At 38.2% G+C, this 27,761-nt stretch overlaps 1 protein-coding gene across 4 annotated transcripts in view; it reads right to left on the reverse strand.

Moving 5' to 3' along the window:
• The window catches only part of LOC131049495 (probable ADP-ribosylation factor GTPase-activating protein AGD13), a 185,094-nt gene that overhangs the window by 76,009 nt on the left and 81,324 nt on the right, over positions 1 to 27,761 (reverse strand). For all 4 annotated transcript variants that reach the window (XM_059213825.1, XM_057983560.2, XM_057983559.2 and 1 more), the window contains exon 3: positions 27,136 to 27,220. In XM_059213825.1, the coding sequence (XP_059069808.1) occupies positions 27,136 to 27,220 (85 nt within the window). The remainder of the gene's footprint in view (positions 1 to 27,135; positions 27,221 to 27,761) is intronic.

The following is a 27,761-nucleotide window of genomic DNA, read 5'->3' on the forward strand; positions in this document are numbered from 1 at the left end:
TAATAGGCAAAATTAATTAATAAATGTTATGCGTTATTTTTAAATGCTTTTGATTGAATTTTTTAAATTTATCGATTTTTAGCATTTAAAATAAATTCAAAAAAAATGTTTTAACGCCAAAATTTTTGAAAAGGTGGAAAGATACAAACCTATCGCTCTGGTCCCTGGGAAAGGGACAAGAGCAAACTTCCATTTTAGCCTTTGATTTTCGCCTTTGACGTTCAAAAACCTCCATCTTTACGTTGAAATTGGCATTTTCGCTAAGAATCTCAAGCTTGATCAACTTGATTTGTGGATGAATGCCTCCTGAGACCCTTATCGCCCTGGTCCCTTGGTGAGGGACAGGAGCAAACTTTATGCTCTAGCCAACATTTGCTATCTTTCAACCTTTGCCTCTTGTTCATTGCCTTCCAAATGATATCTTCGACTTTGTGTAACCTGGCTTTGTCATGATTTTGAAGGAAAACGAGTGATTTAATGAAAATCGCCCTGGTCCTTGCCTGAAGGACAGGAGCGATATAGGTTCCTTGTTCAAATTGATCACCTTTTAACGTTTGGCTTCTTTGCACATCATCTTCTTAAGATCACTTTGACCTTGTGCAACCTTGTACATCCTTGACTTGGCGTGATTTTTGAAGGATTTGGCTAGTATAGAGAATATCGCCCTGGTCCCTGACTGAGGGACAGGAGCGAATTTGGGCATCCTGGGCTCAAACTTGTTTGTATCAACTTGCAATCGCTTCCACCATGTAGAATGAGGTCCTTTGATCCCTCTTGGACACTTGAAACTTGATAAACCTTCAAAACTTAGGCCCTCATAGGAATTTCGCTCTGGTCCCTGACTGAGGGACAGGAGCGAATTTGGGTATATAGTGAAAATCTTCTATCATATTAACTTGTAATTGTCTTCAAAGTGCAAAACGATGTTCCTTACTCCCCTTCGAACACTTAAAATGCAAATGGCAACCCAAATTTTGGACACATTTGAATATTTCGCCCTGGTCCCTGACTGAGGGACAGGAGCGAATTTAGGCATTTTAGTGCAAATCCTTTATCTTTGGCGATCTTCATAACTTCGTCCTTCGTCAAAACACCTCGAAATGTCCTTACCACCTTACATCTTGACTTGGAGTGGTTTGAACTTGAGTGGAAGGCATAACAACAAACATTTCGCCTTGGTCCCTGACTGAGGGACAGGAGCGAATTTTAACTTTCAAGCTCAATCACACTTTGCTAACTTCCAAAATTATCTTCAATGGACTCGTAGTGCCCCACTTCATTCACCCTTGGCCTGGATTTAGTTCAAACTTGGCGAGAAATTGTCCTAAGGCAAAAATCGCTCTGGTCCCTGACTGAGGGACAGGAGCGCTTAGGCCAATTTGGAGTTCATTTGGTGTCTTGCAATCTTCAATTTTGTCTTCAACGAATCCGTTTCACCATCTTTGTTTGCCTCAAACCTAAAACTTGCTTGATCTTTGCCTAAAACATGCCTTATAAGGAATTTCGCTCTGGTCCCTGGGAGAGGGACGGGAGCTACACTGAACTTCGCCCTGGTCCCTGACTGAGGGACAGGAGCGATTTTGCATTTTGGGGTCAATTTTCCTCATGATTGCGCTTTCAAGTTATATTCAACTGATAAAATGTATCTCCTTTGATCTTCTCAATTCGCAAAATCGTTCAAATCTTTCAAGGACAAGGAAATTTTGGATTTCAAGCTCCGGTCCTTCAGTGAGGGACAGGAGCGATTTTTGACCTCCAGGCCCAAATGCTTCACTTTTCACCATGAAATGTCTTTGCTAGGGAAGATATCATCCTACTTCAGGCTATGAATAAAAGTTAATGTCCAAAAAAAAGTCTAAAATTGTGCATATAAAGAAAATCGCTCTGGTCCTTCAGTGAGGGACAGGAGCGAATTTGACCTTCTAGGCAAAAACTTCATCATTTCATTGTTTTTGATCAAGTCTGGATGCTCTATCATGCTCATTTCGTCCTTCACCATGCCTTTGATGTCTCAATTCGTCCACACACGGTCAGGAATGGCTCAAATAAGTATTATCGCCCTGGTCCCTTGGTGAGGGACAAGAGTGCTTCGCCTTGGTCCTCCTGAGAGGGACAGGAGCGAAATTCGCTCTGGATCCTCAGTGAAGGACAGGAGCGAAATTTGACTTTTCGAACTCTCTATCAGGATAATTTTTATGGAATATAACGTTTAAGTATAAGAAAGAAGAAACATAGAAGGAAATGTCACTTATTTCCTTCTATGTTTCTTCTTTCTTATACTTTAAGTTATATTCCATATATACTTTCAGGATGTTTGAGAGTGGTTTCAGACCTCCAGGAGTTATATTGCAAAATCTAGTTTTTTGAGGTTTTTCAGTTTCCAGACTTAGTCAAATTTCAGGATCAGGACATTCCAGACTTAGCCAAATTTCAGGATCAGGACCTCACTCAAGCCGAACTTGCTACCCTATTGATCTCCCCGACAGCACTCAAAATGCAAAGGCTAACTAACAAAACCCTAAAAAGCAAAAAAGCAAGGGTCCCCATTTGCAATGGGGTGATGTGTGAAAACGTCACAACAGGATGTTACATTTGAGAGGTTTGGCACAACGCAAAGCCACCGCGCAATCTTGCCTAACCTCCTCGACAACATCAACCGAAAGAGAGTGGACTGCATTCTCAATGTTCGTAAGGAAATCCACAAGGGGGTTAGTACATGGAGTCACTGCAAAGCCTAATCCCCACTTTAAAAAATTAAAAGCTAGGGGTTCCAAGTTGGCACATCACAAGTTAACGACCAACTTAGACTCCCAATTGATCAAAGGGGAGGGACTGGACAACGGCATGGGACGGACCACACCGTCCAAGGTATGAAGACGAGGGGAAGAAAGCCCCACGGTATGACCCGAGGTGGCGGGATAACACGGGGCATACGGAGACCAAAGGACCCCGATGGGCAGAATGGCATGGGCACAAGAGTAAGAGAAGCTCGAGCTGATAGCAGACCCCTCCAAAGGGGACACGTGGGGGGTGGGAGAAGCATGAGAGGATGAAACGGCGGAGGGGGCTAACTAGGTCGATGGGAAGTTGTTGATGTGTTTTTAATGCACATGCGAACACAGAATAAAATACCGAGGTATCTTATCCTCTCTTGAACAAAGTTTCCCGACTGCTAAAGATCTCGCCGAAGGATCAGTCGAGGCAACTCCAAGGTTCTTGTATGTAGGTTCTCTACTCGTGGATAAGCTCTCTATGGTATGATGTGATTTTGCTGGAATCACAAGGGGACTTACACTTGACGACCTAAACGTTGATTTGCTGGAATCACAGATCCTATTAACTAACTAGAAGACAAACAAATAACAAAAGATGCAGGGTTCAGGAAGTCTACTCTACTACCTAGAATGCAAGAAGATGGATGAATGACTAGGTGGAGTCCTACTGGGCTAGGTCTCACCATCAAATTGAACAATTTAACACCAACTCAGTGAGATCTTCTGGGGAATGCTTCAAATATATTCAAATCGGACACCATCAGATACTAATCATCATTCAAGTTAATGCATGAACAATAGACGTGTAACGACTTGAGATTAAGCTCATTTTATGCTAGTTGACCACGCAGGGCGCACTTACAATCAGTAAGAGGCTAGTGGTATGGACTAGACAGATTCCACACAGGTGCATTCAACAATTTTCTTCACTCAATCTAATCATCTATCATCAAAAATGAAGATTCAACAAGAGACCATGCACATTGCAAAGAAACAACATATTCCACCATATCTTCAATGAAAAGAAGTCTTTACAATTAAGGCATCAATGTCTTGCCTTCTCTTCTTAATCTACTCTAATTGCTATTCTACTATTCTGGCCTCTATTTACTAACTATTAACTATTAGCTATTATTGACTAACTATTAGCCTTTACAAATGAGGAGCCAGGGCTTATATAGTGCCCTCAATACAATTCGATGGCTCCGATCAATTTGAGATCAATGGCCAAGATTTTACAATGAAACCCTAATTAGGGTTTGTTACAACAAACTTAATTCTGACCAATGAAATAATTGCATTATTTGGACACGTCTTCTCTGGAATATTCGACCAATGGATAGTCGGGGTAGGTACATCGAAGTTAGTGCCATCTTTGATGAGTCAGGTACATTGAATCTGGACATGTTGAAGTGGACCAACCCGACTGGAGGAGTGATGACTGGGATGCCACCTTGTCTTTCCTTCAAATGTTGGACTGGAAGAGGTCGTCCTTGATGAGGCTGGGCTGGAGAAGGTCGTCCTTGTTGATACTGGGCTGGAGAAGGTCATCCTTGTCCTGGCTTGGTCTTCTTTCATCTGCCAAAACAAACCAAAAGATGATTAAGGACACATGATAAATTCATTTCAACATAGCATTTTCAACTTAAATCATCAACAAAAAGATATTAACATGAAACTTGCCCAAGATTTTCTCCAGGAACAGACCCTATAAGAATTTCGCCCTAGACCCTTTGGAAGGGTCAGGAGCGAAATTCCAACTTTAGCTCAAAATTCACATTTTTGAAAACATCTTTCCGAGGCATTCCAAATAGCTTTTCTCACCCTAGTCCAGGCCTAACTTAGCACAAAATTTGGAGAAAAGGATGGTTTTAGTGTTCTTCGCTCTGGACCCTTTGGAAGGGTCAGGAGCGATTTTCAAGTTTTGAGCATGTTCCTCCATCCTTTCAACTTCAATTCACCTCCAAGACTAAGGACACATTGCCTCACTCCTGTCTAGGCTATAGAAAGAAAGGAGGTGATCTAAGCATTTTCGCTCTGGACCCTTTGGAAGGGTCAGGAGCGAAATCCTTGGTTTGGGCTAATTTCCATCATTTTTCAACATCAATTAACTTCAAAAGGCAAGAACATGTCTCCTCGCACCCATCCAAGCCATGAAAACCTAACATTTGACTAGACTTGCAAGGAAAATAGGTGATTTTAAGATTTTCACTCTGGACCCTTTGGAAGGGTCAGGAGCGAATTTCTTCCCCTAGCCCAAAATCATCATTTTTGGAGACAAAAATCCATTCAAGGGCAATCTCAAGGACCTCTACCATCTTTGTCTAGGCCTGGCTTGGCATAAATATGAGAGGAATAGATGGATTTTAGAATTTCGCTCTGGACCCTTTGGAAGGTTCAGGAGCGAAATTCTTGTTTTAGGCTTATTCTTCCATCTTTCAACCTTAACCAACTTCAAAAAGGCAAGAAAACACTTCTCTCCTCTCATCCAACCCAAGTTTGACTTGATTTTGCAAGGGAAAATAGGTGATTGAAGAGTTTTCGCCTTGGACCCTTTGGAAGGGTCAGGAGCGAATTTCTTCATTTGGCTCAATTCCTTCAATCTTGATAATCATTGGCAATTTGGAGTCATTCCTAAGGACATCTCCTTCTTGATTTTACCTTAGCCCACACTTGATCTAGCACAAAGTTAATAGCAAAGAGAGGAAAATTCGCTCTAGACCCTTTGGAAGGGTCACGAGCGAAAATCTCATTCTTGACCCAAAATCATCATTCTTTAAACTTGAAACTTCTTTGCAAGGTAGAATCTCATCCTTCATTGCCCTATGAACAAGGTTTCATGTCCAAGAAAGGTTGAAAAGTAGGCTTATAAGGAATTTCACTCTGGACCCTTTGGAAGGGTCAGGTGCGAAATTTCCTTTCCTGGCTAAAATCCTTCATTTTCACAACTTCCAAACACTCTCAAAGGCAAGATCATGTCCATTTCCCCTTTCAACATGCTTTGGACATCACAATTTGGTCAAATAGGGAAGGGAATGAGGTCTAGGAGGATTTTCGCTCTGGACCTTTTGGAAGGGTCTGGAGCGAAAATCATGATTTGGGCTTGATTCTTCCTTTTTCAAGGCTTTCAAACATTTCCAACATCCAAACATGTCTACTCTTCCCTTCAAAATGCCTTGCAAATCAAAATTTGGTCAAATAAGGCCAAAAATGAGTCTTAGGTTGATTTTTTCTCTGGACCCTTTGGAAGGGTCAGGAGCGAAAATCTTGATTTAGGCTTTAATTGCTCATTTTTCAAACTTCAATCTTCTCCTGGAGGCAAATATAGATTGTTTTCCACTTGAGGAACCAGGTTTTAAGCCCATTCAAGGTAGCAAATGAGGACTATAGTGAATTTCGCTCTGGACCCTTTGGAAGGGTCAGGAGCGAAATTCCTAATCTTGGCCAAAATCCTTCACATTTCTACATTCCATCACCTCAAAAGGCAGAGACATGTTATTTCCTTCCCAAATTCACCCATGGAACAAGGTTGGTATCCAAAACAAGAGAGCAAATGAGGCTTATGAAGAATTTCGCTCTAAACCCTTTGGAAGGGTCAAGAGCGAAAATCTTGATTTAGGACAAGATCCTCACTTTTCAAAACACTTCTCAAGGCAAGAACACATCAAGACTCACACACAAAGCCTAATAAACCAACGCCCATCCAAAACAAGGAAGGAAAATGAGGGTTATAAGGATTTTCGCTCTAGACCCTTTAGAAGGGTTAGGAGCGAAATTCCTCTCCCAGGCTAGAATCCATCATCCCAAGGTCTAAAATCTCCTCTCCAAGGCAAAGTTGCATCAAACCTTCTCAATTATGCCTCAAAAGTCTACAAACTAGGTCAAGCTAAGGAGAAAAATAGAGGAAATAAGAATTTCGCTCTGGACCCTTTGGAAGGGTCAGGAGTGAAATTTGCTTTGGACCCTTTGGAAGGGTCAAGAGCGAAATTTGACATTTTGGACTATCCGTCAGGATCATTTTATGGAATATAACATTTAAGTTCTTATACTTTAAGTTATATTCCATATATACTTTCAAGATGTTTGAGAGTGGTTTCGGACCTCCAGGAGTTATATTGCAAAATCTAGTTTTTGGAGGATTCTTCAGTTTTCCAGACTTAGTCAAATTTCAGGATTAGGACATTCCAGACTTAGCCAAATTTCAGAGCATTTGAAGATCAGGATGACATTTTAGACTTCATCACTCACCAACTCGACCTAGCTCGGACCTTCAAGAATGATACCCACTCACAAAGCAAGACACAATTAGCAACGAGAGCAAAACCAGGCCCTAAGGAAGACTCTCAAAGAAACCCTAATTCTGGGGCCCTGTGGGCTCACCCTGGCTCAAGCAAAGCCTATAATCCAACGATCCCCTCGACAGCACTCATCCTGCAAAGGCTAACAGACAAAACCCTAAAAGACCTAGAAAACAAACCCTAGAAAGCAAAAAGCAGGAGTCCCCATTTGCAATGGGGCGATGTGTGAATACGTCACAACAGAAGTCAAAGGAGGGGCTCAAGGCCTGCAAGACTTAAGCGAGACGTAATCACCAACGCAAGGAAACACAAAGCAATTAATGCAAGGAAAAGAATTCAATTGGAGAGCACAAATCGAGGACGTACCTAGGTGTGTAGGAGAAGAGTCGTTGAGATGAGATCATTGCTGGTTTGCAAGCTCCACATTAGTTCTGGAACATTCAGGTAGTCGTTGAGAATCCCCGCAAGTCACGATGGAGTCTCCTAAGGCCAAGGACGAATGAGATGTCGTCTGCAATGTGCCCGGTAGTTCCAGTCAAGCCTGTTCCACGAATTTGTAGGTTGAATTGAACGGGGGCGTCAAAGGAGAGGTGAGATAAGAGACAGCCACAATGCCACTGTCTGGCCGACGAGTTACGGAATTGTAGGACAAAACATTAGCATGAACCACATGAAGCGAGGACAAAGAAGATGACTAGGGTTGCGATGCCTGGGTATGGTCCAAGCTATGATTAGTGGCTGAACCCAAAAGCTAGAACTACGTAGGGGGTGAAACATCATGAGAAGAGGATGTCGGGGGCGAAAAGGAGAGGCTTGAGAAAAGGACGAGTGAACCATACGACGAGGGAAAGTGTGATTCTATGAGATGCTGGCCTAGGCGAGGTGGAGGGATGGTTGACAATAGCAGCAGATGCCTTAGAATGACCTACTCTACATTTGTGTTGCAGAGCACAAAACTTCTTTTTCTGCCTCCTAATGCATTCAGCCTATTTGCCCATGGCTCTAGTGTGAGATGTAATGTCAAGGTGAATCCAAAGGTCTGGACGCAAAGCTATAGCAGGATCCAAACGATCACCCAACCAATCTTAATCGGGACGATGGGTGGAACGTCAATCCCTCTTGGTTTCCCTTGCTTGACACCTTGAGAGGCCCTCTCCGTTAGCGTCTTCGTCTACTCCCTGGCTCGAGATTCCTTCTGCCACTTCCTCTTGGCTCGTCTTTGGGAGGGCTCTTAGTATTTTCCATTTTCCTTCTTCTCTTGATCTCTTGTTTTAAAAAAAACTTACATTGGTTATTTTTAATTTTTTCCTATTTGCTTTATTTTTATTTTATTTTACTTATTTCTTTTATTTCCTTGTTTCATTTTGTATGTTTGCATGCACACACACACATACTAGGTCGATGGGAAGTCAAAGGAGGGGCTCAAGGCCTGCAAGACTTAAGCGAGACGTAATCACCAACGCAAGGAAACACAAAGCAATTAATGCAAGGAAAAGAATTCAATTGGAGAGCACAAATCGAGGAGGACGTACCTAGGTGTGTAGGAGAAGAGTCGTTGAGATGAGATCATTGCTGGTTTGCAAGCTCCACATTAGTTCTGGAACATTCAGGTAGTCGTTGAGAATCCCCGCAAGTCACGATGGAGTCTCCTAAGGCCAAGGACGAATGAGATGTCGTCTGCAATGTGCCCGGTAGTTCCAGTCAAGCCTGTTCCACGAATTTGTAGGTTGAATCGAACGGGGGCGTCAAAGGAGAGGTGAGATAAGAGACAGCCACAATGCCACTGTCTGGCCGAGGGGTTACAGAATTGTGGGACAAAAAGTTAGAATGAACCACATGAAGCGGGGACAAAGAAGATGACTAGGGTTGCAATGGCTGGGTATGGTCCAAGCTATGATCAGTGGCTAAACCCAAAAGCTAGAATTGCGTAGGGAGTGAAACATCATGAGAAGAAGAGGATGTCGGGGGGAAAAAGGAAAGGCTTGAGAAAAGGACGAGTGAACCATACAACAAGGGAAAGTGTGAGTCTATGAGATGCTGGCCTAGGCGAGGTGGAGGGATGGTTGACGATAGCAGCAGATGCCTTGGAATGACCCACTCTACATTTGTGTTGCAGAGCACAAAACTTCTTTTTCTGCCTCCTAATGCATTCAGCCTATTTGCCCATGGCTCTAGTGTGAGATGTAATGTCAAGGCGAATCCAAAGGTCTAGACGCAAAGCTGAAGCAGGCTCCAAACGATCACCCAACCAATCTTAATCGGGACGATGGGTGGAGCCTCAATCCCTCTTGGTATCCCTTGCTTGACACTTTGAGAGGCCCTCTTCGTTAGCGTCTTCGTCCACTCCCTGGCTCGAGATTCCTTCCGCCACTTCCTCTTGGCTCGTCTCTAGGAGGGCTCTTAGTATTTTCCATTTTCCTTCTCTTGATCTCTTGTTTTAAAAAAAATTACATTGGTTATTTTTAATTTTTTCCTATTTGCTTTTTTTTTATTTTATTTTACTTATTTCTTTTATTTCCTTGTTTCATTATGTATGTTTGCACGCGCGCACACACACACACACATGCACATGCACGCACATATACATATGCACACATATTTGTAAATTTACACACACACACATATATTCATACATACATTTGCATTTACATTTTTCACACATATTTATAATTATTCGATCTCGTCTTTTTATTTTGTTCTAGTTGTTTTTAATTTTTTGATTTTTTAGTTTCTTTAATTCATTTAATCATTTTCTTTTGTTTCTTCTCATTTTAGGAGTTGGGCTGGCAGTTATTATTTTATTCTTTTCCTTGGTCCGCGTGTACTCTTTCTACCCCCTCCCTCTCTCATCTCTTTATATTCTGTCTAGATTTGCAGCTGGGCATTTTTCATCTCCTTCAAACTCTCTTTCTTATCCTGATGATGAATCACGGAGTGTGATTCAAAACGTTAATGTTAAAAATTTGTAGCACACAATCTAATCCAAAAGCTCTAAAAGAATTATAATATGGATTGTGGAAATCTGATAGCTTTAATGGTTTTGAGAAAATAAACAGAATCAAAAGGTTTAGCCATTAAATCAATGGGCTGCTCCTAAAAAGTGCAGAGATGAAAAGAAATGTCTTTAGAATCCACAAGTTGTCGAATTTGGTGATGATGAATCTCAATATATATGGTTTAAACTTTGAACATGATACATTGGAATTTTCCGCAACTTCAATACTTCCTGATTATTACAGAAAAGCAGAAAAGAAGTATGTTGAGGAAGCTGAAAATCTATCAAAATTCTTCATTACCGAATTGCTTCACAATTGGCACTCATAGATGCTTTGTATTCAACTTTAGTAAAAGATCGAGTTATAGTTTATTGAAGCTTAAATTGCCATAAAGCCACTTCTAAATGCAAGGTGATGTATTCTGAAGTAGATAATTGAGCACCAATTGATCCTACCCTACCAAAGTTTGTACAACTATGTAATGTCCCTTTTCTGAAATAGGATTTAATAATAAATAATAATGATTAAATTAAAATATAAATAAATAATTAAATAGAATATACTAGAATTATACAAGTTAATTAAGTTAAATGAAAAGTCAAGAGGCACGTTATGAAGAGTTGTGACTCCCTCAAACATGAGATATAAAAGGGAAAAGAGTTCATTTGAAAGAGGACAGAGAGGAAAAGGAAAAAGAGTGGAGCATAGGAATTAGGGAAAGATAAATGGAACAAGGAATGTGAAGGAAATGAAGAAATGACTCTCTCAAAGGGCAAAAATAATGAAGGGTTGTGACCCTCTCAAAGTATGATAAATATGAAAGGTTGTGAACCTCTCAAAGGGCAGAAATGATTAAGGGTTATGACTCTTTCAAAGGGTGATAAATATGAAAGGTTGTGACTCTTTTGAAGAATGATTATTATGAAAGGTTGTAACCCTTGCAAAGGGCAGACATGCCAAAGAGGTGTGACTCTCTCTCACACTGGAAGTTATAAAGGGGAGAAGGTTTCATTTAAGGAGGACATCCAAGGGAGATCAATTTGGAGAATAATCTATCATTCTCAAAGGGCAGCAATGAAGAGTGATGACTCATTTCATAAGAAGAGGTGTGACTTCCCACAAATGAAGATATAAAGAAGAGATCAATTCAATTGAGAAGGGGGAATTGATGGAATCATCCATAAGATCAAAGAAGACAAGAAACTCAATGGATCAATATCTAATATCAGAATTATTAAGGGTGAAAATTAGCAGGCTTCGATATTTAAAAGGGCAAGATTTAGGGCAATCCCAAAAGAGAACATTACAATCTAATAAACCAAAATCAAATTGTCCTCTAAAACTTTGTTTGCAACTAACCAATAAAAAAGCTTTAATTTTTTCAAAAACCAAGACAGATATCTAATAGCAAAGCAAAGATATGGTCTAGTGGATGTAAGATATATTAAGCTGCCACCATCTATCTATAGAGTGATTCATAAACCAAATGATGAATCATCAAATACTGACAACTTCTGCCCAACTTCCATAGGTGTATAAGATGAATTACAATCTATCATCTCAAAATGCTCCCAAAGATTTAAGGCATATTTGATATGAACCATTAAGATGCAATCATTAGACCATGAAAACTCAACTCCTACCCACAAATATAGAAGGTATAGATAAGGCATGTTAAAAACTAACAAAATTCTGAGTTTACTCATTGATTTATAGTGGTTGTGCTTCCTGTGATGGCAAGATTTTCAACACATATAACAATAAAAATATCATTACCATTGCTTTTAAGTTTTAACAGAAAGATTTGAATTAAAAGACTCCTGAATTCAGAATATTTTAGATGCTGAACAATTTTGAAATACCAGGCTCAAGTAGCCTACTTAAGCCTATAGAAGGACTTTTAATCAATAAACTAGATCTTCATAAAAGAACTCTAAAACCCTTAGGTTGCACCATATAAACTCCTCATGCAAACCTCCATTCAAGAAGACACTTTTGACATGTTGATGTTATAGCAGCAAGAGATATCTTTCCCCTGACTGCTATCTTTAACTTTTATTAATATCTTACTCATCACTGACTTATCTTTAACTAATATTTAATTAGTATTCATCACATTGGTGACGGAGTGTCAAATTTGTTTATCCTAATCGCACTCTTGTTTTGACGGGTTACCCCGTTTAGGGTCATGTCCCTTCATATGCTTTAGACGGATATATTATTTGTTCGATCAAGAGCCTTACAATACAGCGACCTTAGTTGAAGTATATACTGCATGTATCCACAATACCCGTGAAGGCTCTGCTGCATATACACTTGTATTGCCCGTGACAATATTGTTGTGCACATCCGAATCATGTGTGAGAATTACATACTGTTCTTAGACATGCGATACCTATGGATAATCAACATGGCATCAGAGCAGGCACGATAACAGGGGCATTATATTATACAGAACCTTGCATATTAGTCGAAGAGATTAGATTCATGTTCGGGTGTGGATTAGCAACGAAGATTGGGTGGTAATTATTTAGATAGTCGTATTGCCTTCCCATACAATTTGCTGGGTTTAAAGGAAGAATTGGCATTCATTTTGATGTCGTTTAACTGTGTGTGAGAAATAATACTAGTGGCTCGACATTGGGCGGTCTACTAAAATTCAGACATTAGAATTATTGTTGGTTGAAAGATTAATTGCAATTATGGGCATGGGAAATTCACTGGCCATGCAATTATCTCCTTTACACCATATCTCTGAATGAGAGAGCTTATTAGTGCTTGGGACGGTAATTGTGAAGATTGTCCTATTTTGAGTGATTTATCTTTCCTTAATTGTTAGGCATTTTATTGAACAATTTATGTGTGAGATCTGTGGAGGCAGAATCAACTATGAGGCTGTGGAACAATGATGATATAAAGACACGGAAGGACTGTCAGTATTATAAAAAAAAAATACTATTTAAAATGTGTGAATAAAGAGTAGGAAGATCGCATTCCCCTGTATTCTCTTAGGGCAAGTTCAGCACCTGAGGACGGTAGAGTGGGAATCAAAATTTCAAAATCTGAAATACCTAGAATCTAGGTAGACTGAACAACCAGAACGTTCATAAGAAACGAAAGCACATTTTAGGTGTTGGGTAATCCGGTTAACTAACCGGATGATAGAATTTGTTCTGTAGTGTAACCCAAGTAGAACCAGAGCACACAAGTAATGGTAAAGGGGCGAAAAAGTGAAGGCGGCAAAGAAAGAGAGAGCAGCCACCAACCTCAAAGCCTCAACCAGAAGAATGCCCAAGCGCTCCACACATTGGCTCACCTCCGAGCGAAGAGACAAAAAACTTCGCCCAATTCAAATCATTTCCGATCTGAAATCCATTCAAGACAAACGTGAATCAAAAGAAACCTTGCCGAAGAATTAGGGAAAGGGCTTGGATAAAATCAGAATTTCTAGAAGACGGAGGCTGTTTAAGGTTTCTACTAATACTGCTACTTCAAGCTCCCATAGTCTATCGTCTGATGGGTCCCAAGCAGATGAAGGTAGTGGTGAGAATTATTTTTAAGTATGCAATGAGGAATACCATGGGTTATACAATCATCCAATGGCCAACAATGTATCTTCCAAAAGCAAAAATGAAAAAAAAAAAAAAAAAGAGTCAAAGGGTTTGGCAGGATGAGGAGTCTGCATGTAGTGGCATGGACACAAAGGATGAAGCCAAAAGCCCTATTCACAGCTGTGATGCTCCAGATTTTGAGAGTGCACAATCGGCATTGACTTCATTGTCTCATAAGGGTGATGATGGTGAAGAGAATTATGCTGAATCAACTAGAGATACATCATTCTTTATTGGTGCTGGTTTTGAGGATCAAGAAGATGCTCCTAAGTTGTTAAACACTAAAATGGACAATATGCATGGTATCTTTTGTGCTAATAATGCCAAAGTAATACCTTCAAAGGTAGTTGAACAAAATAAAAATACGTCTCAAGTTTGTACAGCAGTAGAAGTCTCTTCTTCTGCTTCGGAGCCTGATTCTGTGTGTTCCGAGAATGATAACGATTTACTAGAATCTGCAAAGTCTGTGAAGATCAGAACAAAAAGTCATGCATCTCTTGTAAAGGGCAACAACGAGCAAGATGCATAGGAAACAAATGCTAGTGACGAGGAAGACACTTCTTCAGCAGCAACAGAAGATGTTATTGTCTTCACTGATGATAATAAAACTTACACACTTAATGGGAAAATTGCAAAACACTTGTATGCACATCAACGTGAAGGAAGAGCTTGATGCATCCTATGAGGAAGTCACGCAGCCTAAAGAATGGAGACACAACTTGCTGCCATAGGACTGAGTTGGTGGCACAAAACTGGAGACATCTCTCGAAGAGGAAAAACCTATTCAAATTGTCATTGTGATCAGTTTATTCAAAGAGGAGGAATTAACATTCAGAAGGAGTCTGACAAACCAACAAAGGCAACGTTGGACGAGGAGGTCAAAAGGTTGATACAAGCACTTGGAGCTTCAGAGGGAGTCACATTATCATTTGTTAATGCATTTTTCTATGAGACGGAGAAATTCGAGGTGAAAGCCCTTGTTAATGCATTTTTCTCTCAGGCAAAGAAATTTGAGGTGAAAGCACTTGTTAATACATTTTTCTCTAACACGGAGAAATTTGAGGTGAAAGCACTTGTTAATGCATCTTTCTCTGAGACGGAGAAATTTGAGGTGAAAGCCCTTCTCCATCTTTGAGATGGAGATGTGGTTCTTTCCACCCTATGGGAGTAGCCATGGTGGATGTCATGTTGAGTGACTCCATGACAACATCACATTGAGAGACTCCGTGATGATTCTCTTGTACTTGTGTTTATCCACCCTCTAGAAGTAGCCATGGTAGACACCATGTTGAGAGACTCCATGATGACATCATGTTGAGTGACAGCGTGATGGACACTTGTGCACTTATTTCCTTCCACTCATGGGAGTAGCCATGGTGGAAATCATGTTGAGTGACTCCATGATGATATCACGTTGAGAGACTCTGTGATGGGCACATGTACATGTGTTGCTTTCCATGCATGGGAGTAGCCATGGTGGACGTCATGTTGAGAGACTCCATCACGTTATTACGTTGAGAGACTCTGTGATAAACTCTTTTCCACAGATGGGTGTAGCCACTGTGAGTGTCATGTTGAAAGACTCCATGACAAGGACATTTGGAAAGATACCTCCCTAGCTAAGAGAGAGTGTTGATGTTATAGCAGCAGGAGATATCTTTCCCCAGACTGCTATCTTTAACTTTTAGTCTTTTATTAATATCTAACTTATCGCTGACTTATCTTTAACTAATATTTAATTAGATTCATCACATTGGTGAGGGAGTGTTGATCAGATTTGTTTATCCTAATCGCACTCTTGTTTTGACGAGTTACCCCGTTTAGGGTCATGTCCCTTCATATGCTTTAGACGGATATATTATTTGTTCGATCAAGAGCCTTAGAATACAATGACATTAGTTGAAGTATATACTGCGTGTATCCACAATACCCGTGAAGGCTCTGCTGCATATACACTTGTATTGCCCGTGAGAATATTGTTGTGCACATCTGAATCATGTGTGAGAATTACATACTATTCTTAGACATGCGATACCTGTGGATAATCAACATGGTATCAGAGCAGACACGATAACAGGGGCATTATATTATACAGAACCTTGCATATTAGTCGAAGAGATTAGATTCATGTTCGGGTGTGGATTAGCAACGAAGATTGTGTGGTATTTATTTAGATAGCCGTATTGCCTTCCCATACAATTTATGGGGTTTAAAGGAAGAATTGGCATTCATTTTGATGTCGTTTAATTGTGTGTGAGAAATAATACTAGTGGCTCAACATTGGGTGGTCTACTAAAATTCGAACATTAGAATTATTGTTGGTTGAAAGATTAATTGCATTTGTGGGCATAGGAAATTCAGTGGCCATGCAATTATCTCCTTTACAACATATCTCTGAATGAGAGAGCTTATTAGTGCTTGGGATGGGTAATTGTGAAGATTGTCCTATTTTGAGTGATTTATCTTTCCTTAATTGTTAGGCATTTTATTGACCAATTTATGTGTGAGCTCTGTGGAGGCGGAATCAACTATGGGGTTGTGGAACAACAATGATATGAAGACACAAAAGGACTGTGAGTATTATAAAAAAAAAAATACTATTTAAAATGTGTGAATAAGGAGTAAGAAGATCGCATTCCCTTGTATTCTCTTAGGACAAGTTCAACACCTGAGGACGGTAGAGTGGGAATCAAAATTTCAAAATGTGAAATACCTAGAATCTAGGTAGACTAAACAACCAGAACCTTCATAAGAAAGGAAAGCACATTTTTGGTGTTGGGTAATCCGGTTAAATCAGTGGATGATAGAATTTGTTCTGTAGTGTAACCCAAGTAGAACCAGAGCATGCAAGTAATGGTAAAGGAGGGAAAAAGTGAAGAAGCCAAAGAAAGAGAGAGCAGGCGCCAACCTCAAAGCCTCAACCAGAAGAATGCCCAAGCGCTTCAGACGTTGGCTCGCCTCCGAGCGAAGAGACAAAAAACTTCGCCCAATTCAAATCAATTCCGATCTGAAATACATTCTAGACAAATGTGAATCAAAAGAAACCTTGCCAAAGAATTAAGGAAAGGGCTTGGATAAAGTCAAAATTTCTAGAAGACGGAGGCTATGTAAGGTTTCTGCTAATACTGCTACTTCAAGCTCCATAGTTTATCGTCTGATGGGTCCCAAGCAAATGAAGGTAGTGGTGAGAATTGATTTATTTATACCATGGGTTATACAATCATCCAATGGCCAACAATGTATCTTCCAAGAGCAAAAATGAAAATAAAAAGAGTCAAAGGGTTTGGCAGGATGAGGAGTCTGTATGTAGTGGCATGGACACAAAGGATGAATCCAAAAGCCCTATTCACAGCTCTGATGCTCCAGATTTTGAGAGTGCACAATCGGCATTGTCTTCATTGTCTCATAAGGGTGATGATGGTGAAGAGAATTATGCTGAATCAACTAGAGATACATCATTCTTTAATTGTGTTGGTTTTGGGGATCAAGAAGATGCTCCTAAGTTGTTAAACACTAAAATGGATCATATGCATGGTATCTTTTGTGCTAATAATGCCAAAGCAATACCTTCAAAGGTAGTTGAACAAAATAAAAATACGTCTCAAGTTTGTACAGCAGTAGAAGTCTCTTCTTCTGCTTCAGAGCTTGATTCTGTGTGTTCCAAGAATGATAACGATTTACTAGAATCTGCAAAGTCTATGAAGATCAGAACAAACAGTCATGCATCTCTTGTGAAGGGCAATAATGAGAAGGATGCATATGAAACAAATGCTAGTGACGAGGAAGACACTGCTTCAGCAGCAGCAAAAGATGCTATTGTCTTCACTAATGATAATAAAACTTACACACTTAATGGGAAAATTGTAAAACACTTGTATGCACATCAACATGAAGGAATCAAGTGGTTTTGGGATCTTCACCGTAAATGTAGAGGCATTATTATAGGTGATGACATGGGTTTGGGAAAAACAGTGCAGGACGGATCGAGGAGCAAAAGGATGATGAGAGATTGCATTCAAGGGAGGAAGAGATTGATGCATCCTATGAGGAAGTCACGTAGGCTGAAGAATGGAGACACAACTTGCTGCCATGGGAATGAGTTGGTGGCACATAACTGGAGACATCTCTCAAAGAGGAAGAACCTATTCAGATTGTCATTGTGATCAGTTTATTCAAAGAGGAGGAATTAACATTCAGAGGGAGTCTGACAAACCAACATAGGCAACCTTGGACAAGGAGGTCAGGAGGTTGATGCAAGCACTTGGAGCTTCAGAGGGAGTCACATTATCATTCGTTAATGCATTTTTCTATGAGACGGAGAAATTCGAGGTGAATGCTTTGGTTAATGCATTTTTCTATGAGACGGAGAAATTCAAGGTGAAAGCCCTTGTTAATGCATTTTTCTCTAAGGCGGAGAAATTTGAGGTGAAAGCCCTTGTTAATACATTTTTCTCTAAGATGGAGAAATTTGAGGTGAAAGCCCTTGTTAATGCATCTTTCTTTGAGCTGGAGAAATTTGAGGTGAAAGCCCTTGTCCATCTTTGAGAGGGAGATGTGGTTCTTTCCCACCCTCTAGGAGTAGCCATGGTGGATGTCATGTCCCCTCTTGAGTCGTTATACATATACGAAGAGAGAGAGAGACCCTAAATGAAGAAGTGATTATTATTAATTTATATAATAATTACCAACAAATGAATACTTAATATTTATTTATTTATTAAATATTATTATTTAATTAAACATTTATTAATAGTTATAACTAATAATATTCTTTAAATGATAAGGATGGGTAAAAAGAAAACATACAAAGCAATCATATGTTTTCTCCAACAAACAAGAATAGCATTTAGACTAAACATTACATCGCTAGGATTCCTCAATCTTGTGAAGTCTCTAAAAGAGACAAAATTGCGAATGTTATGGGAAGACCATTACTATAGAGGGATCGAGTGTGGTGCTTAGTATGGACCACCATTTAAGAACACTAATCGTATAGTCAACGATCATGATTAAGGACATATCGGGCACTCTAAGGGGATTTACGATGCAGCCTTCTACTCGAACACCCTTCAGTAGTTCATGGTTCTAATTTAAAATTATTTAATAATATTACTATATGGATTAATTAAATAAGGTTATTATAGATAAATGATTAAAATGATAAATAGTAATATATAAAAAAAAATAAAGGAAATATATTTAATATATAATAATAAGAAAAGTATTATGTAATATTTAATATATTTACAATGTCAATATTTAATATATGTCAATGTAATAGTTAATATATTTAAAGCATCAAATATTCAAAAGCGCCCCCCCCCCCCTCCCCCCCGCATGATGTAGTGTTAACCTATTTATTATTACTATTAACAAGACCCCCCCCCCCCCCACCACGATTACCATCGCACCCCTTCATACGGAAGGGTACAACCCTTCACGAGGTATAAAGGGGTGAAGAGGAATAGCCATCAGGGGGCAGCAGGGAATAATTCCGTGAAGCACAAATCTAGGTATGTCTTTGCAGAACTAAGAAAGTAGAATATCTAATTCGCATAACAGATAATGAGATTTATATGCTGTTACAGTCATTAAGTTTCTAAAAGCAGTCTTAATACATTATATTTATATAGTCTCTATTTCTCTGGTAACTAGTATTAATCTGCTAATAAATCTTTAGAAAACCATAGCCTGAATATTCATAATGCAATAAATCACATTAGTTCACAGTATATAACTCTAATAGGTTCGCATTCTGTATATTTGACATGGCAGCCATGAATTACATATAACATTAATGAACATTAAGATTCTGAATAATAATATAATGAAATGACAATACTACAAGAATACCCTTAATACAAGCTGTAAAATAAGCAATGGTAACAAATAAATTAATGAATGTTGGAATAAATAATCAATGAATATTATTAATGAATATTAATAATGAATATTTTAATATATATATTAATGAATATTAATAATGAATATTTTAATATATATTAATGAATATTAATAATGAATATTTTAATACATATATTAATGAATATTTTAATATATATATTAATGAATATTTTAATACGTATATTAATGAATGTTAATAACGAATATTAATGAATATTAATAATGAATATTTTAAATGTTGATGAATATAAGTAATGAACATTTTATTACATATGTTAATGAATGGTTCTTAGATGTTAATAAATACATCTCAATGAATAGTTAGGAATATACGTTAATAAATAAATATGAATTTTGGATAATGGATATTTTGTTGAATATATGTTAGGGAATACATGTTAAAATTAGGAATATGTAAATATGGATTATGGAATGGAAAATAGCAATAAATTGTAAAATGTAATATAAATGTGATTACATGATGGAGGCTATAGGGAGGAAACTCCCTTAGTCTAATGGAGGGATTATGATAATCCCTGGTAGGCAGTATATATACTAAATATCTATATGCATATATATGGCTTGGTTCACTAAGTTCATCCAAGAAGAGACGGATCTAGCCGGTCCCCTCTGATGGACTTGGATAATGAGATGCATCATCCAAGGCAAGGAATTGACATATGGTCTTCCTTGGATGGCTTGGGTGTAAGAAATTACACTCAAGACAGGAATCGAATTAACCTTTGATTTCCTGGATGGCTTGGGTGTAAGAAATTACACTCAAGACAGGAATCGAATTAACCTTCGATTTCTTGGATGGCTTGGGTGTAAGTAATTACATCCAAGACAGGAATCAAAGTAACCTTTGATTTCTTGGATGGCTTGGGTGTAAGAAATTACATCCAAGACAAGAATCGAATTCATCTTTGATTTCCTGGATGGCTTGGAACCAAGATGGGTTCCAAGAAGACGAGCTTCACAGCCGCCTAAGGAGATATCTCCGTATGGCATTCGTATCCTTTTTATTAGATAAGAATTGTGATTAGTGTTAATTAAGTATTTTAAAGTTATATTAGTTATATATATATATATATATATATATATATATATTTGTTGTATTCTAACAATCTGTTTTGCAGGAAAGTGATCTCTAACTAGTAGGGACATTACAAGTGACTCCATGACAACATCACATTGAGAGACTCTGTGATGATTCTCTTGTACTTGTGTTTATCCACCCTCTAGAAGTAGCCATGGTGGACGTCATGTTGAGAGACTCCATGATGACATCATGTTGAGTGACTCCGTGATGGACACTTGTGCACTTGTTTCCTTCCACTCATGGGAGGAGCCATGGTGGAAATCATGTTGAGTTACTCCATGATGATATCGCGTTAAGAGACTTTGTGATGGGCACTTGTACGTGTGTTGCTTTCCATGCATGGGAGTAGCCATGGTGGACGTCATGTTGAGAGACTTCATGACATGGATATTTGGAAAGATACCTCCCTAGCTATGAGGGAGTGTTGATGTTATAGCAGCAAGAGATATCTTTCCCGTGATTGCTATCTTTAACTTTTATTAATATCTTACTTATCGCTGACTTATCTTTAACTAATATTTAATTAGTATTCATCACATTGGTGAGGGAGTGTTGATCAGATTTGTTTATCCTAATCACACTCTTGTTTTGACGGGTTACTCCGTTTAGGGTCATGTCCCTTCATATGCTTTAGACAGATATATTATTTGTTCGATCAAGAGCCTTAGAATACAGCGACATTAGTTAAAGTATATACTGCGTGTATCCACAATACCCGTGAAGGCTCTGCTGCATATACACTTGTATTGCCCGTGAGAATATTGCTGTGCACATCCAAATCATGTGTGAGAATTACATACTGTTCTTAGACATGCGATACCTGTGGATAATCAACATGACATTCATCTGATACACCTTCAACCAAACTAAATAGCTATAGAGAGAAGCAATCTAAATGTTACCATCTTTGCAAGAGAAGGAGAAGTCTTTTCATAGTCTTTACCTTATAGATGTGTTCATACTGGGAGTGTTTGGCTAACAGGTACGTGATCACTATTCTGCAGAAATGGTTTATCATCTGCAATGATTAATATCTGAAGAAATCATGTTTGGTAGTATATGCAGCATGCTAACATCAAGTACAACTGTTGTATAGTTGTGTGACAATTGATATTCTGCAAGATGGTTAAACAGTTGAGACAGTTTGTGTTCCATGAGGTAGTCTTAGCAGCTATATCTAGCTGCTTGTATGGATGAACTAAGGTTGGATGACATGTGTATTGGATGGTCGATGATGATTACTCTAGTAAAGGTATAAAGTTAGTGCAATTTGTTTATGATTGCAAAAGAAGGATATGTTGTAAGCCTATAGTTTGAGACTCTATAAAGAGATCTACTGTATTGAATCTTTGTATTCTAATTAATATAAATGTGATGATCCTTTAATGGTGAGTTTTCTATCAGTAAGGGCTTTCCCATAAATCCAATGGCTAATGTGTTTCTTGTGGTTGCATATTTGTTCATTTGTTACTTTCTATATTGTTGAATATCAGTAGATTATTTTAAATTTAAATACTTCCTTCTTTGATCACATAATCATAAATAGTTCTTCTATCCCAGCCTACTGGTTGACTGTAACAAGGATCTTACTCCCAACAAGATAAGCATAGTTTCTAAGATTAATTATCTTCAAGTCAGCATAATATATTTTGCAGGACTGGATATTGCATAGAAATAATGAATCTAAAAGTAAATAGCAGATATTATTTTGCTACAGGAATAAGTATTCTCATAGACAGATATCTCTCTAGCATTCGATGTTCAATGAAGCTTATTTAGAGGATTGTAGAACTATGTGATCTGCTGGTTGGCGGAGAGGGAGTGTGTATATTGTTGTGTGTGCAAGAGAAAAATGTTCATACAAATAGAATGCACTCTTCATTATTAGCACTCTTATACTTATTTCATAGTGTAATGAAATGCCTATCTAAAATTTAAAGTATTCCTTCTAACTTCTTCATTGTGACTTCTATGCTTTGAAGTTTGTGGTGCCTCTAACTCAAAAATTTAAATAAATTTTCAAGTGCAAGCTAACAAATATAAAATAGGATCACAAAAGACTTGCAAAGGTAATGGGTTCCCTTTTGAAAACCAATGTTTGACATTTTTAATGCCACCATCAGATCACACTAACTAGAGTCAACATATTAGCAACATCATAACTATAAAATTTTAAATGTTGTCTCCCATTGGATTCTTAAAACACCTTAAAAATTCAGACAGTCTGGCTGACCTTCTAGTTTGAACGAAATTCTTGAAATCAACCAAGCCAGCTTCCAATTTAACTTAGGGTCAGACCAACCTTCCATTTAGAATTAGTAGCCATAGATAAGATCAAATTATTTTTTTCAAGCGACAATACATTTTTTTATGGAAACATATTTCACCTTAAGAATCGTGACTGTAATTTAGAATGATTTAATCTTATTTGCATTCACAAGCTTTCTAAACTGTAACATTAGTGTTAAAATTCTGCATTATATAAATTGGATGAACTTGTTTCTCTTTGGTGAGAATTTTGTTCCAAGTTGCAGAATCAGTTTTCTTCTCACTTGTGATCAAAATCTTAGACTTACACCCTTTAAACAGATTCGGCCAGAGTTGTGTTGTGACGTTTTCACACATCGCCCCATTGTAAATGGGGACCCCCTACTTTTTGGGCCCTCTCAGCCTTTTGGCTTTTGTTTGTTGGGTCTTTTCGATGACGCCTCATTAGTCTCCTTGTTTTCCATGTGTTTGGGGGTCGAATTGTTCAGGTCTGCAGCTCATTTGAGCAAATTTGACTAAGCCTAGAGCCTGTTTTGTCCATTTTAGGGTTTTGCCCTTCAAACTTGGATTTGGGGACTTTCCTTTAGGGTTTTTGAAAACTATGCGTTGCATTGGAATCAAGACCCTTTAAGGAACCTACTAGTGAAATTTGAATGAAATCTAAGCAACTTTCTATTTTTAGAAAGTTCCTATTTTTTAGGGATTTCATTGCCTCCTGGATTTGTCTAATTTTGCCAAAAATCAAACTTCATATTTTTAGTAAGTGTCCCTGCGTCCTGTTTTGTCCTGATCCTAACATTTTGAAACAATTTCTATTTTGGGAAAGTTTATTTGTGGCAAGTTCTTCGCAGGCATACACTGAAGACTGTCATTCTTGAACATTTCTAAATCCGCAAGCTACAAAAAGCAGGCAAAATGGATCAAAAGTGGCTAAGTATGATGCCCATTCCAGAAGTCGAAAGCATCAAAAACCTTCTAAGTCTGGCACAAAATCACATCAACTCCCAATATGGCATCTCAAGTCTGGAAAATGGTCAAAAAATTGACTGTGGATGAGGAATCAAGTAGGAATCCTTGCCAAGGCGAGAGGGGGCAAGTATGGTCAAGAACAAATGAAATTCCTTGGCCTAGTGCAAATGGCGCCCAAGTAAGCAAGATGGCGCTAAATTGGAGTGGTGGAGGAATTCTCCTCCACACCCAAAATTCCATCACCCTAGCAAATCAGCCCCCAAGGAAAAGCTAGAGTGCCAAATGAAGAGGACCATGGAAAAGTGCATTTGCAAGAAAATTCCTCCATGCTAGCTATCCAACGCCCAAGGACAGATATGGGCGCTAATCCCAAGGGGTCATGAAAAGAGTATGCCAAGGTTAAATCCTTCATTACATGGAAATAGCGTCCAAGCGTATGGGGTGGCGCCAAACCAAGATGCCAAGGAAGGTTAGAAAAGAAAGAATTCCTCCACTTAGTGCAAACAACGCCCAAGTTTGTGCTAGGGCGCAAAAAAGAGGGTGTTGTGGAAAAGCGAAAAAACTTGAGAATTCCTCCCAGATAGTGTGAAATGGCGCCAAAGCAAGATTGAGGACACTAAAATGAGGAGGTTATGAAAATTTTGAAAATTTGAAAAAAATCCTCCACTGTAGTGTTTTGGCGCCCAAGGCAAGTGTGGAGCACTGAAGAGGTGGTGGCAAGGAAAAAGTCAACGAAAGAAGAATTCCTCCCCTGCATGGAATTTCCACCCAAGAGCCAAGTAGAGCGTTAAAAAGAGGGTGTCGAGAAATTTTCCTCTGCACCATAAATTCCTCCATCGGGTGAAAATTCCACCCAGTCAGGTCCTTGGGCACCAAATGAAGGGTGTCATGGAAAAATCAAAGTCAAAATTCCTTCATGGAGGTGAATCAACGCCCAAGGTCAAGTATGAGCACTAGACAGCGGGGGTGATGAAATTTTGTCTAAGGCGTGGAAATCCTCCATAGGGTCAAGATAGCGCTCAAGAATGTTGTGTAGTGCCAAAGTGAGGAAGGGAAAGAATTTTCCTTCCAAATGAACTTTCCTCCATGGGGTCGTTTCAGTGCCCAAGTTTGAAGATCAAATTCCAAGGCATGGAAATTCACAGACAAGGATAAGAAGAAAAGAAAATTCCCCTCGGAAAAAAATTGAAAAATCCACTTTCGGACATCAAAAATCATTCAAATTTCAAAATGATGATAGATTTGGATTTGTGAGAGAATTTTCTCTCCTGGACCCTAGAACCCTAATTTGAAATAATTTCCTAAAAAATAGGAATTGTGGAAAATCAAAAAAGCTTCCCTAGAACAAGATGAACTCAAAATAATTCAAAAAAATTCAATCTGGATAAAGTTTTCTCTCTCTAGGGATTTTCTCTCTCCAAGGGTTTCTCGCCAAGTAGCAACCCGGTCAGCGCATGTTGAATTAATGGAGCGTCTTTTTGCATGTAGCCATCACATTTATGGCATCATGGCTGATTCTTGCATGTTGTTGTCACATGTGAGGATGATTGGTGCATTTATGAAACAATGAGACAATTTTTGCATGGAGGAATATCCGATGCATGTTGGGCAAATTTAGTGAAGAATGGAGCATTTAATGCATTTTGGATACCTATTGTAATAGGCTGGAATTAATTGTATATGGGCATGATTGGCATTTATTGTCGATTCCCACCTTGTTGCATCATGTGTGGGGAATCTTTTAGGAAAAACCCTAATTAGGGTTTGCATGTCCTCAAGGTTTGAGACCTCTATAAAGGAGCGACCCCCCTCATTTGTAAAGCAGGGAGACTTGTATGAAATTGTTGCAATAAGTTTTTGAGATAATAACAGTGAAACATTGTTCTCTAATGGTGTCCACTTAAGTTATTTTTCAAAACTTGCATGGTTTCACCTTAGAGTAGAATTTTATTTTCTCAATTGTTAGATAAAGTGCTTTGATTTCAATGGAGAATGTAATGGTGTTTGATGAATTTCCATGGTTCATACTTTTTGCATCTTGTTTATTATAAGTTGCAATGTAAAGTTTGCCTGAAACCCCAAATTTGTGCTAAGCTCAATTGTGATTAGTCATTTGGATTGTCCCATGTTGGGTATTCAAATGCGCTTTTTCAATATGAAAATCCTTCAACATCCTCAGAAGATTGCACCGGTTCTTGCAGAGTTGTAGTTAATCTTGGCAAAGCAGAGCTTGGTTTATTTGGGATTTGTCCACTAAAGCATTATCTACTGATATCACTGCCCTTAAGAATAAATTTAGATCCTTCTAAAACCTCTCCCCTTCATTTTTAGTTCAATTTAGTTCATTCGAAGCAAAAGCATCGTAGAATTGCCATATCTAATGATGAAGTTCCAGCCACTACAAAGAAGTGAAAGAATGATTCAAATATGAGTCCCCTTGGATTACCAGCATATCACATCAAGCCAACTGAGTCACGTTCGAAGCATAAAGGAACCTTGGAATCGATTATTTGAACTTCTTGCAATCTTAGCACACAATCGTACTTTGATCAAGAAAGAGTGAAGTGACCATTAGGCAACTTAATTCTGTGTCGGACGTTGTCATAAAAGACACATCAACAAGTTGCAGTAATTATATTCACCTCATTGACTTGATGTTTACACACCAACTATCCTCCTTTCTAAAGGTACAATATGAATCATCCTTATATGGAACTCCATTTCTTAACTGAACTAATAAGTTGCATGTAAATGTCTAATCTCTATCCATGGACCACTTTTTATATTCATTAAAGCATAACTTTAATGCTTTTAGAAAATCTCAACAGCTTTAAAATTTGTCTAGCATAATATACTAAACAACTTTCTTCATTTTTCTAAAATACACAAGAATAGTGGATAGATGTTTTATTTCAGATCTGTTGTGTTGCACATATGATTTCAATTTTGAGCCAGTCTTCATATTAGAACTGATAATGAGGAAGTAAAAAAGTAAGTGGTTTCACCTTGAGCACAGCTCTTGGAAAATTCCCTACTTTCAAAATAAAATCATTGACCATTATTAATATTACTTAAGTGTTATGATTATCCACTATTCAAATTAAGCATGTCATTGATTCTAAAAAGTCTTTGCAAAGGATGTTTAATACTCTTTTCATCTTGGGCAAAAATAAGGGAAAAAACAAAATTTATTAGAGTCGAAAGCCAACATACGCCCATTTAGGATCTGGAGCCCCACAATCTGCACAAATGTGATTATCTGGGCGAGCTTGCAACTTTTTCAGTCTTCTCAATGCTTCTGAAACACATAAAATTTATTAGATGGATTGTAATTGAAGGCATCGGAATTCTAGTGAAAATAAGTGAGCATGAAATTGAGCTATGAACCAAAAGTAATCTCCAATGTAAGTGCTAGAAAATTATGAATAGTTTATAGTAAAATTAATGTAAAACCAAAGAGCTATATATATATATATATATATATATATAGCATCAAAATCAGATATGAACCAAAAGTAATCACCAATGTAAGTACTAGAAAATTGTGATTAATTTGTCATAAAAAAGTAATCACCAATGTCAGTGCTAGACAATTATGATTAATTTGTCATAGATTAATGTAAAACCAAGTTACTATAAAATCAAGGACCATTCTATAAATGTGTGTGTACATATATATACACATACACATGTATGTATATGTACATACATACACACACACACACATATATATACATAGTACATACATATATATATACATATTCACATGTATGTATATGTATATGTATACATACTACTATACTAAGTCACCAAGTTCGGCCGAATTTCAACCTTGAAGT

Source organism: Cryptomeria japonica, chromosome 11 (assembly GCF_030272615.1).
Source record: "Cryptomeria japonica chromosome 11, Sugi_1.0, whole genome shotgun sequence".
Lineage (NCBI taxonomy): Eukaryota > Viridiplantae > Streptophyta > Pinopsida > Cupressales > Cupressaceae > Cryptomeria > Cryptomeria japonica.